Source organism: Protopterus annectens, chromosome 3.part0 (assembly GCF_019279795.1).
Source record: "Protopterus annectens isolate FY-2018-M chromosome 3.part0, PAN1.0, whole genome shotgun sequence".
In the NCBI taxonomy this organism is placed as follows: Eukaryota; Metazoa; Chordata; order Ceratodontiformes; family Protopteridae; genus Protopterus; species Protopterus annectens.
In genome coordinates this window covers 161034995-161052494 of record NC_056731.1, presented here as the reverse complement: position 1 = coordinate 161052494, position 17500 = coordinate 161034995, and the positions used below count along the sequence as shown (strand labels likewise).

The following is a 17500-nucleotide window of genomic DNA, read 5'->3' as shown; positions in this document are numbered from 1 at the left end:
ACAGGATAGAAAAGACTTTGATGCTGGACTGGTATGACTGCAGTACTGAATCCTGCTGATAACTAAGGGATATCCTTACGATGCTTGATTTGTTTCTGGTACTGCGGAGGCCTCATCTTCTGTTTTCCTCTCTGGTATCACAGTGACTGTTTCTGATATCACAACCCTCATCTCTTCTGGATGTGCAGCCTTTTTCTCAGCACTTGCTTCGTCCTTCGATCCAGTTATCACTTCAGTATAGGTGACCGACTCTTTTGCAGGACTGGCTGTTGCTGCTGCAGATGTTGCACTAGAGGCTGGCTCTGCCACATTTCCTAATGTGACTTCCTGACCCTCGGCTACGGTTCTTTCTTTGGACTTCTTCACATTGATTTTAAAGGACTCCTTTGTTGGAGCTGCTTTAGAAATTGATTGCTTCAGCCTTTCGCTGGATTGTTTGATCCGTTCTCCAGATTGCTTCATTTTCTCCCTCCTCTCAGGCGTTACAATTCTAGTGCCAATCCTGTTGACCTTGGTGCTGAGGGTTTGCTTGGTCTTTACCATACTGTCCTTTGAAAATGCTTTTTTAATGCTATCAATACGTTTCATTCCAGATTTTCTCAGTCGGGCGGCTCTACTTTCGTGGTGTGCCACATACTCTTCATCTGATGATAAATCGAGCGGTGGGTCTGCTTCTTCAACGACATCATCCTTACCTGTAACTTTAGCACTTCCTTTGGGAACTGTAGCGACAGATACAGTAGTGGGGACTTCATCTTCTTCCTGTCAAGAACAAAAGAACTACATTTATTAAAAAAAGTAACAGCTCATAAAACAGACAATGTTGATCTGCACAGTAAACAGAAATAAAGTATTTACTTTTTCAAATATTTCATGTAGACTGCTATAATGCAGATAAGATTCTGAGTGCTGCAAACATGGTTTATTCCAATGCAAGTTTTTAAGTTCATTTTAAATTAGATTTATTGCACAGTGAACTAACTTGCATTCACATGAACAAAAGTATGAATCATTTCTAAATTCTAACCAATGTATTTATGGAACACCTTAAGACAGTGAAATATTATAATGTATGTCTTTTTCAGCTATAGCAAAAGAAATTTTGAGTGTGTATATATATGGGTATATGGGAACATTTCGTATAGTTGAATGTTCATAATATCGAAAGCTTTTAATACCAACCAAAAATCATATGATTGCTTCTGCTGGCATTACTTTGAGGGAGGTTTTGGAATAGCGGGGAGAGAGAATTTGCACTTTCCCTGCCATTGTGCTATCTTGGAGTTGATATATATAATTAGCAAGGGATAATGGGAGGATGCATGGAGACTTCCCCTCCTGCAAAAATAAGACATGTTTATTTATAGGTTCATAAGTTCATAGGTTGGTACTAGGCTATTGGCCCAAGTGCTTATACAAGCCTAGCCATAACAATTCCCTGGATATTTCTTCCCACAATATTTACTTTCCTGGACCCCTGTCTAGCAGGGTGACTGACGTGATCCCCGGGGTGAATTTCCTATCTCTCATCCTATCGTCAAGGTTCCTTTTGAAGAGGGCCAAGCTCTACTTGACATGTATGGGGAGTCTATTCCAGAGTATGGCAAGTATCTGGGGGTCAGGAACCTATCCCTCCAGCATGTTTTGTTCATTGTGATGAGAAGGTTTAGATCCCTGGAGCGTGTGGCTCTGAGGGATTGGGATTTCTTTAAGTGGAGCATGTCCAACAGCTCAGGTGTTTGACATGGCCTTGTATGTTAAACAGAGATCGCCTCTGATTAGACGATATGCCACAGAGTGTAGCTGGAGTTTTTTTAGATGGTCAGCATAGGGCATCTGTTTTAGGCCTGTGATTCTTTTAGTGAGGTATTTCTGCGGCTTTTCCAGCTGTTGAAGCTGTCTTGTGAGGTATATACCAAATGGGGCATTGTACTATATAATGGGTCTAATGAAGAATGAGTACAGTGGGACAATGACCTCCTTTTTTCTGGATGAAAAGCCCTTAGTGAGGAGGTGTGCCACATAGAAGGATTTCCTGACTGTTGTGGCGATGTGGTTATTGAAGGTGAGACCACTGTCTACCTGTGTCCCTAAGTCTCTCATCACACTTTCAGTGTTTAGTGTACTGCTACCTATGTGGTAATTCATGGGAACATGTTTTTTCTCAAAGGGGATAACTATACATTTCTTGGCATTAAGCGGCTCTGGCACCAAGCATCTGCTTCTGTAAGGCCCTTTTGTAGAATATCCGCATCATTTGGGGATTCAATAATGGCTCCCAGTTTGCAGTCATCTGTGAACTTTGTAGCCAGAGTCCCTTAGTGTTCGCCTGTACTTTGGCTAAGTAGATGCCAAACAAGAGCAGTCCCAGGACTGAACCCTGAGGTACTCCACTTGTCACCTGTCTGGAGCTGGAGCTAGATTTGAAGTCGGCTACTTTTACAGTCTGGGTTCTGTTAGTAAGCCAGTTGGCAACCCATCAAGTGATGTAGGGATTTATGTCCAGCTTAGTTAAGTTTATCTATGATTCCAGAATGGGGGATGGTGTTGAAGGCCTTGGCGAGGTCCAGATAGATATTTATTTTTTTGTTTGTTTGTTTTAAGTTTTGATTCCTTAGGACTGGTACTTTGCTGTTTGCTTTTACTTTGAATGTTATGAAGTACATCCATTCAAAAATATCTATATGGGTCTACTTCTACTCACCAAAATAATAGTTCGTCAAATTTCAAACAGCTGACTCCATTTCAGCAAACTTCCATTCTATCGAAAGCATGGACTACTGAATTTCTTTCCCTGGGAAATTAACTACTTGGCCACCAGGGTGAACTTTGCACTTTTCCCCAGTGTAGTGTGATCTCGGAGTTGGTATATTTAATTAGGGGGGGTGAATTTAATTTGTTTGCTTTCAGTTTTTTTTTCTTGTGGCCAAGTGGTCCATTTCCCAGGGAAGGAGTTCGGTAGTCCATGCTTTTGGTAGAATGGAATTTCGCTGAAGTGGGCTCAGCTGTTTAGAATTCAAGCAAATGTAATTTTGGTGAGTAAAAGTAGACCTTTCTATATATATATATATATATATATATATATATATATATATATATATATATATATTTATTTATATCCAATAAATGGTGTAGTATGTTACTGATATATGACTGAGACATAAATGATGTCTTTCAGTGACTAATAATGGCATCCTACCTTCTGCAAAGTACAGAATTGTAGCTTATTTTACTGGCAAATGCTGGTGGATCTGCCTGTTTTCTGTGATAAAATCCTGTAATGCTGTAATAATGGCCCTGCTTAAAAATTTAGTAAATCAGCTAAACCAACTCCATTTCTATCCCCACAAGAGAATCTCTGTACTCTTGCTGCACACATACACACACACACACACACACACACACACACACACACACACACACACACACACACACACACACACACAAGCACACCTATGTGTGGATGTATCATGTACATGCATATCAAAACATATACATGTGCAGTGTAATTACATCAACATGCTATCATGCCCATCATGGTAACCATTTGAAATGTCAGGACCTGCTAGACCAAGTCCCAAAATACGGAGATGGAATCGTCAAAAGAATGGACTTACATATACTAAGTCTGAAATGCCATTTCTCTGAATATTCCCTTTTCTCCAATGTATGGCGATCTTGGAGTTGGTATATATAAGGTTGTGGTGCAGAGGGTTTGCCCCTCAGTAAAAAGAAGTTTTAAGGAGACTGGCAATTTTTGAAATTCGCTCTTCTGTGTTTTCTGTCTTTTCTTCAGCTTGTTGGCACTTGGCATTTTGAGTGTTGACGTTTCACTAGGGAGCCACAGATTATACTTCTAAGTACAAAGTCACACTCAGATGCAAACATAACCAAAACTGCACAGTACATTTATACAGAACTGTATATCATTTCTTTTTTGAAGGTGCCGTTCTTCTCTCACCTCTACAGCCAGCTGCTAGCCTTTTAAAAATTATCCACATTTATATCTGGACTTGTAGAGGAAAGATAGTGGCTGTGAAAGTCCATTGTTACTAAAACTCTGTAAAGAGTAGGCGTGAGATATAATGAGGCTGTTCATGGAGCGATGTGGTGAGATTAATACATTCTCAGAGACTTAGGTGGAAGCAGGGTGGTATTAGGCTGGAAATAATAAGTATAGTTGCTGATAAGTACATGGAACAAGATATTGAGCAATCTAAACCTGCACTTAGGTTCTCATAATTTCATTTAAAGGTGAGGAAAACTGAGCAATAAGTTTCTAAAGTTAGCCTTGTCATCTGCCTGATAAAGGTTAATTTAGTATGGTGCATTTATAGCCAAATACAAATGTAGGATGTCACTTTATTCTGCTGATAATATCTAAACATAATGTGTGCTGTGAATGACATTTTCAAAAACATGCAAACCTATGCTGTCAATGCAGATTTTTACCTGTATGTAAACAGTTGCTGCAAAACAGGTCAGATTTCACTGTAAGTAATAAGAAATAATGAAAAGTCTTTTATGATGAACCTTCACATAAATGAAGATGTTATGCAAAAACTTTTATTTGGTGAAATCTCTAGGCTTTGCACAACTAATACACATTTAATGGGGCTGATAACCATTATGAAGCATTTGATATATACTGTAAATCACTAGGGCATCTGTGCCAGCTTTATTAGCATGGAGCAGTAAAGCACTGACTATGACTCAGTTGACACTAGTTTAAGTAGAGTCTCTTTTAGCTGTTGGACCTCACATGATGGAGAGGATTGGCATAGCTTAACCAGCTTTGCTTTTCTCAAAGGAAAGGGGTGGGAGCCCGTGCCTGGTTGCACATTTCTGTGTATAAATCACCAGAGGAAACCAGAGATCCCATGGGAACACTGACTTGAACAGCAATAGGATAGTCCTGAGGGGTTATTTCATTCACAGATGTAAGTGCTACCCCCCCCCCCCGATGTCCATTACATGGCAATCCTTGGGTATGATGCTGTGCTTCAGCAGTAGGGAAGGGGCCATGACAGAAAACAAAATTAGCTACCTGTGATGACTGCCTTAGGCTGCCCTATTGATTGGCTTTCAGCTCTACAGATGGGGAGAGCGGGCTGGTAGACTAATAGAGGATCTGATGGTTGGTAGACAGTGGGAGGCAAAAAATAAAATAAAATAAATAAACAACTAGGGCATCTGTGGAATAAATTTTGTGATAAGAGAAATTCTGATCTTGCAATTTTGAGAATATTGCAAAACAAGCTTAAATGGTTTAAACTACCTAAGCTTTTCATAACAGCCCCTTTTATCAAAAGCTTACCTACATATTAATAGACTAAATTGTAAAGATTACACTGTGCTCTAATAATTGGAGAGTACATTACACTTTCTTTATGATAACATATACTTTCTTTATGGTATGGTATGGAAGAACAACTGTGGCAGGACTATCCACCCACTGGTATGAGCATTAGGTCTAGATGATGGTTACTGATGATGTGACACCCCACCCCATGAAAAATTGGAAAATAATGGGGGTTATGTATGGATGGAATATATGTCTTTGTTGTTTGTCTTTCATCTTTTTCCTGGTAAGGGGTCGCCACAGCAGAACTCTGGTCCACTAATGATTGGCAGTAGATTTTTTTGCGAAACGCTGAGGTGCCAGCTTGACGCCCAACCTTCAACTAAGGCACGGCCATTTATGCACATATGTCTTTCGAACGTTACCCAACTGCGGGGATGACATGCAGACTCCACACAGAAGGCACTCCCAAGCCAAGCCTTGAATCGAACGGGAGAACTTCTTGTTGTGAGGTAATAACGCTACCGCCGTACCACCGCAGCGTACTTCTTTAATCTCTTTAAATGTAAGCTGTACTTCTGAATAAAGTAAGTTAACATTCCTAACACATATGAATATTAGTACAGTATTTACAGGGCAACATCTGGGTGTAATTTGCATTTGTGAATCCTATGTGGCCTTATCCAATCCAAAACTGGTTGTGTCATACTCGTGGTCTTTTAACCCCCCCCCCACAACCTATGCTTAATTCTAATTTCTTTCTTAGAATTGTCAGATATGTATTCTATACTCAGAACCTTTTGTAGCAGCTATACGTTCCCTATTAATTTAGCTCTTAGCCATTTTTTCTATCCATGTAAATCTCTGTCTCCTACAAAATATCATGCCACAGATTTGCAAAACTGCTTTAATTAAACCCCTCCCAAAGCAAACCAACCCAAAAGATACATCTCACTTCTGCCCAGTATCTGCCCTCCCAATTCTGGGCAAACTTCTTGAAAAGATAGTCTACACCAAACTCTTTCTCTCTGTGTCCAGCAGTGTCACCTACTTTCCTCCAAACAGCATGGATTCTGGCCTGGACAAAGTAGTATGACAGCAATTTGGTCCCTAACTGTTGACATCCTGTTAAACTCTGATAGTGGCCTTCTGACAGGTGCTCCCTGACAAACACATTTGTCTTCATTGACCACTATCTTCTCTGAAACAAACTATTTGAAATTGGTATCAGTCCAGATGCCACTCCCTGGTTTAAACACTTTCCAGCTGACAGACGCTTCACAGTTAAAATAGGATCCTCCCAGTCAGAATCTTCACCTCTTACCAAAGATGTTCCCCAAGCATCTATTCTTTCCCCCTTCTCTTCTCCATAATCATTAACAAACTTCCTTGTATCCTCCCCCATCTCTTACTTATCCTGTGTGCTGATGACATGATTGCTTAATGATCTGGTCACTCTCACACCAACATTAAATACCAACTCCAGTTAGACATACATGACCTCCACCAATGGCTCATAAAGCATAAACTATTTATCAACTCCACCAAGACCAAAACTATGCTTTTCAGAACCCCACAGAAAATTCACCAAACACCTGACTCTTTAACTATCTTTGACCAGGTCAATATAACTTCTGCATCGGAAATGACATTCATAAAATTCCACTCATGTAGGGGGCTGTGCCTCCTCCCTGCTAATTATGTATAGCAACCCCAAGATCGTACTAGAGTGGGGAAAGGGCAAATTTCCCAATCCTCACAAAATATCTTGGCCAAGCATAGCAGGAGCAAAGCCATACATACTAAAAAGGCCCTGGACCAATCTAAACAGGCAGTTAAGAGGGTTAATTAATACTTCAAAGGCTAGATTTGAAGAAAAAATAGCTTCTCAGTCAAAGGACAACCACAAAGCTTTCTACAGCTATGTCCATAATCTCAGGGAAAATATGCAACAATGCACAGAAATTATTGTAGAGGGCATCAACCACACTGAACTGGAGCTCATTGCCAACCTTTCTGCCCCCACTTCCCCTGATAATCCAAAGGATATACCACATACCACATTTCCCCCAACCATTACTGAGGAACCGGTAATCAATGCATTTTCCTACACCAGAAACATTGCATCAATGGATTCCGATAACATCCAAAGATGTTTAATAAATAACATGAAACATGACCTCTCTGGTCCACTTGAATCACTTTTCAGCTGGAGTCTACAGTCAGGTTTTGTGCCCAAGGAATGGAAGATGGCGACAGTCATTCCCCTGCACAAAAGAGGTCCAACCACTGATCTTGTTAACTACAGGTCCATAGGTCTTACCAGCCTCATATGCAAGGCCAAGGAATCATCATGAACATGATAAATGAGAATATAGGTAACCTGCAAATGCTGGACACATCACAGTTCGGCTTTGTTAAATGAAGATCATGCCTCTTAAATATTGTGGACTTTTTTGAGAGCATCACCAAAGCATTGGATAAAGGCAAGACTGTGCACACAGCTTACCTAGACCTGGCCAAGACGTTTGATACGATAACCCACTCAGGCATTATAGACAAGCTCACTAATTTAGGTATAAACCCTTTTGTCACCCACTAGATAGCCAACTGGCTCACTGATAGGACCCAGGACTTTAAAATAGGCCAGTCATTAGTGTAGTCCCCCACGGCTCAGTACTAGTCCTGCTACTTTTTGGCACCTAGTTCTCTGAAATGGAAGCAAATGCTGAAGGTTTATGGCTGACTTAGTTTGTAGATGATTGCAAACTGGGGATTATCATTGAATTCCCTGCAGACACTAGCATTCTTCAAGAAGGTCTGTCTCTGACTAATAAATGGTGCCAAAGCCATGGTCTTAAACTCAGTACTAAGAAATGCATAATTGTACCTTTGGAAAGTCAACCATCTCAGCTAATAACCATGTTGTTAATATGCCCATAAGAGTCTACCAGTTTTCAGGAATCTGAGTACACATGTAGACAGTAGTGTTACCTTCGACCACCATGTGGCCACAGTGGTGAGGAAAATCCTTTTATGCTGTGCAACTTATAACTAAGGGCATTGCATCTAGGGCCAAAGAGATCATTATCCCACTACACTCCATCCTTATAAGACCAAACATAGTGCTGTCTTCTGTAGGTACCCAGCCAGGCATATGCAGTAACAAGAGTGACCTCAGAGGTTCTTTACAGAAAGAATACAAGGCATAACAAACCTACCTTATGCAGATCACCTTAAAGCCCTTTCCTTCTACTCAATCTTGTTCCGATTGCTAAGGGGTGATCTATGGCTGGCTTACAAGTAATCTGCAGACCTCACACGTATAATCCTTTGCAAATTCATAAGTCAAAGAGTACCAGAAATGCAAGGTCTAGAGACCTGAATTTTGTCTGTAACTTAAACAGAACCTAGTAACAATCTATGAGTCTGTGAACCTAACTTATAATGCTCATTTGATTTCAGAATCAGTATATTTCTGAAATTAAAGTTGTTTGCCAAAGATATGAGCCTTATTCAGTAACTCTGTACTGTTTCATTTGCCTCTTGCATAGCCTTTCTATACTTCAGCACTTAATAAAGAATGCTTGTTTGGAGTCAAAAATTCCTTCTTATTTTTTTATTTGGCCCATTTTATCCATAATTTAGTTACAATAATCAGCAATCAATGAAAATAAATTACACTATATCAGTATGGAAGAACTTAAAATAGTGAAACAAGGTAAAAAAAACAGTAACAAAGACAAAATAAACTATGCAATATTAAGACAGTAGTACAATAAGACAAAAATAAGGGAGACTAACATAAAATGTATCTATTTAGAATAACAGCACAATAATAAATTAATAAAGTAAGAGGGGATGGAAAAAAAAAGAAAGACAGGTGAGAAGAGGGTGAATCACTGTATAGGAGAAAGACAGTAGGGAGGACACCACTTTGGGAAGTGTAGCTGTAAGAAAAGGTTAATGAAGTATGCCAACACAAATAAGCTGGGAAAAAGATAACAGTAAAAGTTTAGAGAAGCAGTGTTTGAAAATGATTATAGGAAGACCAGGCGTGGAAAAATGAATGACATTTAGGATACCACACAAAATGCATTCTAAATGAGAAGATTCGCTGAGAAGGAATTTAGCTCTCCCTATTAAACAGAGCCGATTTTATCAGTAAATTATAGGATAGCTATTAAGGTGCCTTGGCCATTCCTAAAAGCATGCTGTGAGGTATGTAAGAAATTAAGCACATTGAGATGAGCAGTGAACTGAGTGCTAAGAACGTTTTTCTAAATGTTTGTTTAAGGTAGGAAGTACAGCTATAGGCTGTAGATTTGACAGATACGTTCTAGCGGAAGATTATGAAATGAGAGTAACAGTACAGGATTTCCACAACTCAGGAAAGAAGATGGAGGAACAGGTATGTTTCTCATAGAGTATCACATATGAGCCTATAACTCTATGAAGAGAGAGAGGGGGGTGGGAGAGAGAATGGGAAAACTTCATGACGTGTTTCACTGGCTGGCAATAAATGTGTCACAGCTTTTAGAAACTTAGGGTGGAGCCTTTCAGTGCCAGCATGGTTGTGAGAAGGGATGCATTTTAATAGCCTGTTGTAGCCTAACGGGAATCAAAGAGATAAAAGACTGACAAGTGGGTTAATTGTTGCTGGGGGTGAAGGCCCATTAAGAGAAAGATGTTATTCTTTTAAAATACTGCAAGGAAATTAAGACATTAGCCTGTGATGAAAGAAGGGTCACCAACTAGGTTATTTTCCTTTAGAAGGGAGATGCTAGCAGGAGAAGGGGTTCACTTTGTAAGAAAGTTAATCTTCCTCCAAAAATGTTTGAGATTCCAGGAGGAATAACTTATTTTTTCTTCTTCACGAAAGTGGGCTTTGCAGCACTGATTTTTTTTTTCTTTTTGGTTTGCAATCATTGCACATTAGAATATAAAATTACCAGTCATCCTTATGTGTTGTACATGTACAGACAGACCAAGCCTTATCTCTTAGTTTGAGAAGGCAGTGGATTTGGTGCAAGAGAAGGCTGATGTCTGAAATGCATAAAAAAGTAGGTTCATTGGCAAGGCAGAAGAGTGAAGAAAGATATACGGACTTTGTTACAGACTGGTTGTAGAAATACAAGGGAGCAGTCCTTTATTTATGAAGCATCCTGTGACTAACAGTTGAAGACTCAATAGTAGGTACTCGGGGAATTTCAAATATTAGGGAAGTGAGTGTGAACAAGGTATCCATCAGAATCCAGTCAAAAATTGTGTTGTCACTTTGTAAGTGAGCAGTTGATTTAGTCCATATCAAAAGAAGAATCTACTGAAAGCAGATTGGAATCTAAAATATGAATGAATGTTGAAATCACTCGTTGAAGATATTGTTAACCTTTGTATGGGTATGATAACTGTTAAGAAAGATGTAAGATAGGGATATGACCATAGGGGATATGAGTTAAAGTAACATAATAAAGCTGAAGTGCAAACATAGGACAAACCTGGGGTGGGGTACAGGGGTGGGCTGGATTAAATCCCAGTTCCATGTTAATCATAGCAGTATAAGGGGTTTAATATTTGCAACAGTGTAATCCAGATGAGAAGGCAAGTACTACTAAAGTAGGGTCCACAATGCAAATGAAAGGTGAATAATGCAAAAATAAAGGGGCAGGTATTACTGTAAAATGGTGGTGCTGTAGTTATCAGTTCCACTGGTGTAGAAAGACCTCACTACAAGCCAGATGACCTGAGTTTGATTATTACTTCATTCACTTGCTGGTACTGGTTGTGGGACAGGAGGAATGATGAGGTTTCAGTTGCTCACCTTCCTTTTGGAGGAATGGATGAGGCATATGGTCAGGGCACACTCTCCATAGTTGATTCACTGGTCTAGACTGATGATCACCCTGGTTGTCTGTCCATTCCAGGGGTGGGACAACGTCACCAAGTGGAGGAATGGATGTCCATCCTAAATGCTTATTGCACACCTATAGTCACAAGATCATGATCACGCGCAGTGGGGGTTGCAGTTTACCAAGAAGTCACTACATTTCCCTTGCAGCACTGTTGTCCCCAGGCTGTCAATCCTCTCCATTTGGCAGATTTGTGACAAAGTCTTCTTGCTCACCAGTGTAGGTTTGTGACCCCCTAGTCTGATAGGGTTATTAGGGTGACACATTATCAAACTAGAAAACCATAGTACAATGGAAGGGGAAGGAGAGCTCACAGGTAGGAACCTGCTGCAAAGGACAGCATGAGGTTACTGTAGCCAAACACAGTGCTGAGGGAGGGATATGTTCCACTATATTCGGCATTCATCAGACCTATCATTGAGTACAATGCCCCCTTTGGTATGTACCTAACCAGGCATATCCAACAACTGGAACATCCACAGAGGTTCCTCACTAAAAGAATACAGGCCATAAGTAATATGTCCTATGCAGACCACCTCAAGACCCTATCCCTGTATTCTGTCTTCTACAGGCTTTTGAGAGGAGAGCTATGCCTGGCATACAGGGCATTCTCAGACCCCACTCTGATGGACCTCCTGCATATCCAGAAAACAAACAGTACCAGAATTACCCATTCTAAAGACTTAAACATTGCCTGTGATATTAAATAGGACATGCTGGAAAGATAGGCATGTATTCCAGAGACTACCCTGTCTATGGAACAGGTTCCCCATCCATGTGAAGCAGAGTTCGGCCCTAACCCAATTTAAGTGTAACTTGGACAATTGGATGGCAAACCAGAAATTCATCCCTGGTTTGGCACCTATGTCTCAAATGGACACAGGTAACCTGTAAATGGTTCATCTCCCAGGCCCATGCTTACACTTATCAAGGGTATCAGAACTTGTCAGAGATTTGGGATGTATGGCTAGGCTTAAAAAGGCCCTTGTGGTCATTAGCCTAGTAAACACATATGAACCTATATGTGAGCAGGAACAAAAGGAAGAAAAAGGAAAAGGAGAGATTAAGGAAGACTGTGGAGACATAAGTAAAGAGATCAAGATATGCAAGCAATACAGGTACAACAAATATTTGCTATGTCGGGAAAGGGAAGGTGGCATTCCCATGAACAAAACAGCTCTTATCTAATTGATCCTGCTTCTTCTCCTCTGAAGTCTTTCTGTCATAAAATTCTGCTTGAGGTTCTCTGTGTAGCAGCTTTCTAGAAGAAAAATTACAAGATAGACCCAGCAAAGCTATAATATTAATGAAGGCCCATGGGATACATGCAAATTACCACTTAAGGACATACCAGTGCTTCAGACTTTCTGACAGTCATAAAATGAAATTTTGTCTGGACTAAATGTATTTTCTAACTAAAAATGTTTCTTAAATGCTCAGCCTTGATATCTGTTGTTGGTCTTTCCATGTCTACCGTATTTAATAACTAATTTACAGGACTATCTTCAAGTACAGGCATTACAGTCATCTTCAGTTAGCCCTTCCAGGAGTAAAGTGCTTCACCTTGGAGAGAAGAATACAGGTGGCTGAATATGAAATGATGGAGTCAGGCAACAACAAAATCAAAAATAAAATAATTTAGTAGCTATTATAAATGAAAATCTAAATAAACAGGCTCAGAGTGAAATGGTGACAGCAAAATCAAATCTAATGCTGAAATATTCATGAAAATGAGAACAATTCAGAGACAGAAAAGTGATAATATGCCTTTGTCAGGTACTAGTGAAACCAGAAAATGAGAAGTGAGTGTAATTCTAGAGACTGTATAGAAAAGAGAGATGACAGAATCAGTGAGGGAGACAAGTGATGGTGAGGTGGGTGGAGATCATGACATTTGAGGACAGGCTAAGGGAATACAGTTTTTATTCTCTGCTAATGAGAATTGTTATGGACACAAAATATCTTTACACAAGGCACTAAGGGGTAAATGTGACAAAATTACATCTGAAAAGAAGAAGATAGGAGCAGGGCCTGTAGATCAAGGAAATAAGGTTTAATCTTGATATGAGAAAATTCTTTCTGAGGTTGGCAGACTGAATTTAATGGAACGGATGGTAGAACTACAATCAGGACCCGAAGGAACAGAAATGTGTGTGTGTGTGTGTGTGTGTGTGTGTGTGTGTGTGTGTGTGTGTGTGTGTGTGTGTGTGTGTGATAGAGGGTTGGGGTGGAGGTGGGGGTAGTTACCTTCCTTAGTTTAGCTACAACAATCAGGCAGATTACATCGACTCATCAGACCTGATTCCAAAAGACTTTCTCTCAGTGTAAGCAACTTACTCCAGTGTAAATTGCATCTGAATAAAATCATTTACTCAGAACCGGTCTTTTGGAATCTGGCCCATCGTGTTCTTCTGTAGCCTGGTTTACATAATGTTATGTAAACATCAGATACCTTACAGCTACTATTGCCTTAATAGACCATTGTTAGCCTCAGTGAATATGGCTTCCTCTATGGCTGAAATCAACTGATTCATATTCAGAATGCATATCTACCTCCACCAACATTCATTACTGTGAAATGAAGACAATTCTGCATGCGCAGTCGTCCTCCTCACTTGCTATGTCTTGTTATAGCAGACTAGGAATACACAACTTCCTTTGCTTTCCAAGAATTGCTGAGGTAAAGCTATATAAAAGGGTCCAGTTCCCTGAGTTTGATTCCTTCTGACTGCATTTACATACTCTGCAACACTGAACAAATAACCCCAAAATTATTTGAGGTCACCACAGATCATTGGGTAACAAATAAAATAATAATAAAACATACATTTCTGCATTTAGCAGTCAGATAGGAATTTGCTTTCAGACATTAGGATTCATTACTCTAGAATTACATCCAACTAAGTGAGTGCAGACAGATAAGTTCAGTAAGGAGGAATCTGTAAGGCTGATCTCTGGAAGGTCCACAGACTTAACATGCTTCCAGAAATTCAGCCTATATTGGACAAAGTAACCAGCACTCCAATCTGTGGGAGCATCATTCTAAGTGTCAGGTGTGATCCCTGTTTGTGCATGAATTCAGCCTATATTGGACAAAGTGACCAGCACTCTAATCCATGGAACCACCATCCTATGTGGCAGATGTGATGCCTGTTTGTGCATTATTCCTGGATATGGAACTATACTTCAATGAAGGATGACAGCAACATTATTTATACAAGTACATCATATCCTTCCTTAACGGTGCAAGAATAGTTGGATGTTTTCTTCTTGGTGTAAGAATAATGAAAAATATCAATAAATAAATAAATAATGAATTTGCAGAGTAGTTGGGGTTTAATTTCTCCAAGTCTTTTGGGTTTCTAATACCCTGACAGGAAAAGACCCCATTCCTAAGTCAAAGTATGATTAAAGTTTGTGAAATTAGTTCTGTTTCAATCTTTGATGCAGGTGAAAAGTACTCTTTGTACCACTTACAATGTGCCCAAAGCTGACTCTTGTTGTAATTTATATGGAGATACATGTATCTGTTGTAACATATTTAAATATGACTGTGCATTTTTTTTTTATTAGACCCATTGCTCTTACTACTGTTGGAGCTGTCCCTTCTTCCAAATTGCCCTTGTTTCTCCTGCAAACCCTGGTATTTTAAAACTTTTTGTCTCTCTGTACGTAAAACACTGCAATCACTGGGTGTAGCAATTTCAATGAGCAATGCCACTTTTGTTTTCTTTTCACGGACATCTCTATCTGTTTGTCTCACATTTATTTTTTCTCTGTTGGTAATGTGTGATCCCATGTGATATAAACTTCATCATTCATGCATTGTGGCTCATGCCTGCAGTGCTTCTCAGCTACCTCAGTACTGTAATGTCTGCACAATCCCCAGTATAACAGTCTTGCCACATTATTATGGCTTTCAATATACAGGCACTCTGCCATTAATGTATCACACCTTTTGTTTTTTGGTACACTCATTTGCTGCCTGATTTGTGTCTACTTCTGGTTTGGTTTCCATTCCCACTTGACACCAATATGCATCTTTTAAATTAAGTAGGGGAGTCATCTAAGACTTTTTCTCCTCATGTTTTATAACTTTAAATATGTTTGGATCTGGTGAAGTCAGCAGAAATGTAAGCAGTTCTATGATTGCAGAGCTATACATGTAATCAGTATTGAGGAGGTCTGCACCTCCTTCATAACAAGGAATATATTATCTTGATATACATTGATTTTTATATATCATTTGAAAAGTCTGAAGCATTTTTCTTATTTTCTTGTCCAATTGATCCAGTACCTTTTAGGGCCAGTCAGTCCCCCTAAAACTGTAAGTTTAAACAGGAAGAGCAAATTGGTTTATAGCTTGGATTTTGTTCCTAGATGTCAGAGCAGTTTTTAGTATTAATTTTAGTCTTCTAAAATATTCCTAAGTTTTGTTTGCATTTGTTATTTATTTTTGTTTGTTGTTGTTCCTTCATCAGTTCTCAAATATTTATTCATTCCCTCCTGTTCAAGTTCTTTTTGGCACTGTGGCTTTTCTGCTTTAAATGTTGCTTTTCCACATTTATGAAGACCAAATTACATTCTTATATCATCTGAGAAAGTTTTAATCACTTGCAGTTGTGCTTTCATCTACTCATCTGATGAACTACACAGTTTTAAATCACCCACAAAAAGAAGATGAGAAGTCTTTACAGTTTGCTGTTTTTTGGTAGCCAAACTATAACCATGACCTAACTATGTAAAGTAGACAGCTTAATAGGTTAAAGGCAAGACAAAAGAGTACTGGTGAGAATCATCCCCTTTGAATCATCATCTCTGGGCTAACAATTTGTCCTTTATCATGGCTTAGCTGCAAAGTGGTTTGCCATTGTTTCATTGTCACTGTAATGTAATTGATTAGCGTAGAGTGTATCTTATACATATATAAGCACTGCTTTATCCATGAATGTGGGATGCTATCAAATGTTTTTTATAATCTGTCCAAGCTATATTTAGATTATTCCCCTTTTCATAATTCTCCATTATGGCTTTATTTAACAACAAATAATCTTTACTTCCATATGACTTTCTTTTGTTACTCTTTGCTCTATTGCCATGATTGAGTTTTCTTCTCAATGACTATAAACTATGTTGGCATGTGTTCCAGTATGTAGTCTGTACATTGTCAGAGGACAAGTTATGGGTCTATGGTTTCTAGGATAGCTTGCAGGTTCACTCTTAAGTAGGAATATCATTTTTCCTGTTGTTAACCAGGTTGGCATCTGTTTGGGGTATACAAATAAGTAGTTCTTACTCAGAACTAAATCTTAATGTAAAGATGTTAATACTTTTACTCAAAAGTTAGGTACTGCAGCTGGGTCTGGGGTTTTCAAATTAGGAGCTTTTCTTAATTTTGTTTCAATTTCTCTAGCCATTTCTTCATCCCATTTCATATTCTGTACATTTGAAATTCTTACTAATTCTTTTACTACTTCTATCCAGTCAGTATATTGGTTATGTTCTATATGGTATTCAAAGATATTTCTCCAAAATGTGTCTATTCCTCCTTTTTGGTGGTGTTTCTATTCCTTTTGCTTTGCTTCCCAATTCGCTATGTAACTTTTTTGGGTCATCAGTGAATTGTTTATTTTGTACTTTTCCTTTATATTTATCTGCGTATCTTCCACATTTTTCTGCGTATATTATATTGTATTTTATTATTTTAAATAATATACAATAGATCCTGGTCTAATACTGGGCATTGCTTTTATCACCTCTATCTTTTGAGTACTTTTGTTACTCTGTTCTCCCTTCTATACACTTCTAACGGTGACATTTCTTGTCTTAATTGCTTTATAGTTTTCTCTGTTCCATACTTCTATGATGCCATTTGATTTTTTCAACTCATTTTGTTAAAATTTATTAAAATTTATGTATTTATTTTTTATTTTATTTATTGACTGTCGTCATTTCCCCTCCTTTCCCTTATTGCCTTGTATTTTTCAAGTTAGACTTTATTTATATATTGGTGTCATACAGGTAGTCTAACTAACACTTCATCTAATCACAAGTGGCTGAGAAAAAAAATGATCTCAGTACATTTGATTGAATGATATTCTTCAGTACATTTTACCAGTTATAACTCTGATGATAAGGAAAGTTTATGATTTTTTCATCACTGATATGAATTTGTTTAAAGATTTCCAAGTAAGATTGCAGTTTGCTTTATCACTGCATGATGGATTGTACAATCTGGTGGTGAACATCCAGTGCTTTTTTCCTCTTTCTTCTACTGTAGTTCAACAGT

General features: G+C 38.7%; 1 protein-coding gene across 1 annotated transcript in view; it reads right to left on the bottom strand.

Annotated features, from left to right (window-relative positions):
- Positions 1 to 17500, bottom strand: part of CAVIN4 (caveolae associated protein 4) — a 106933-nt gene that overhangs the window by 212 nt on the left and 89221 nt on the right. Inside the window, exon 2 of the mRNA XM_044064660.1 lies at positions 1 to 762. This exon is cut by the window's left edge and continues 212 nt beyond it. Coding sequence (XP_043920595.1) covers positions 76 to 762 — 687 coding nt within the window. The 3' untranslated portion in view covers positions 1 to 75. The remainder of the gene's footprint in view (positions 763 to 17500) is intronic.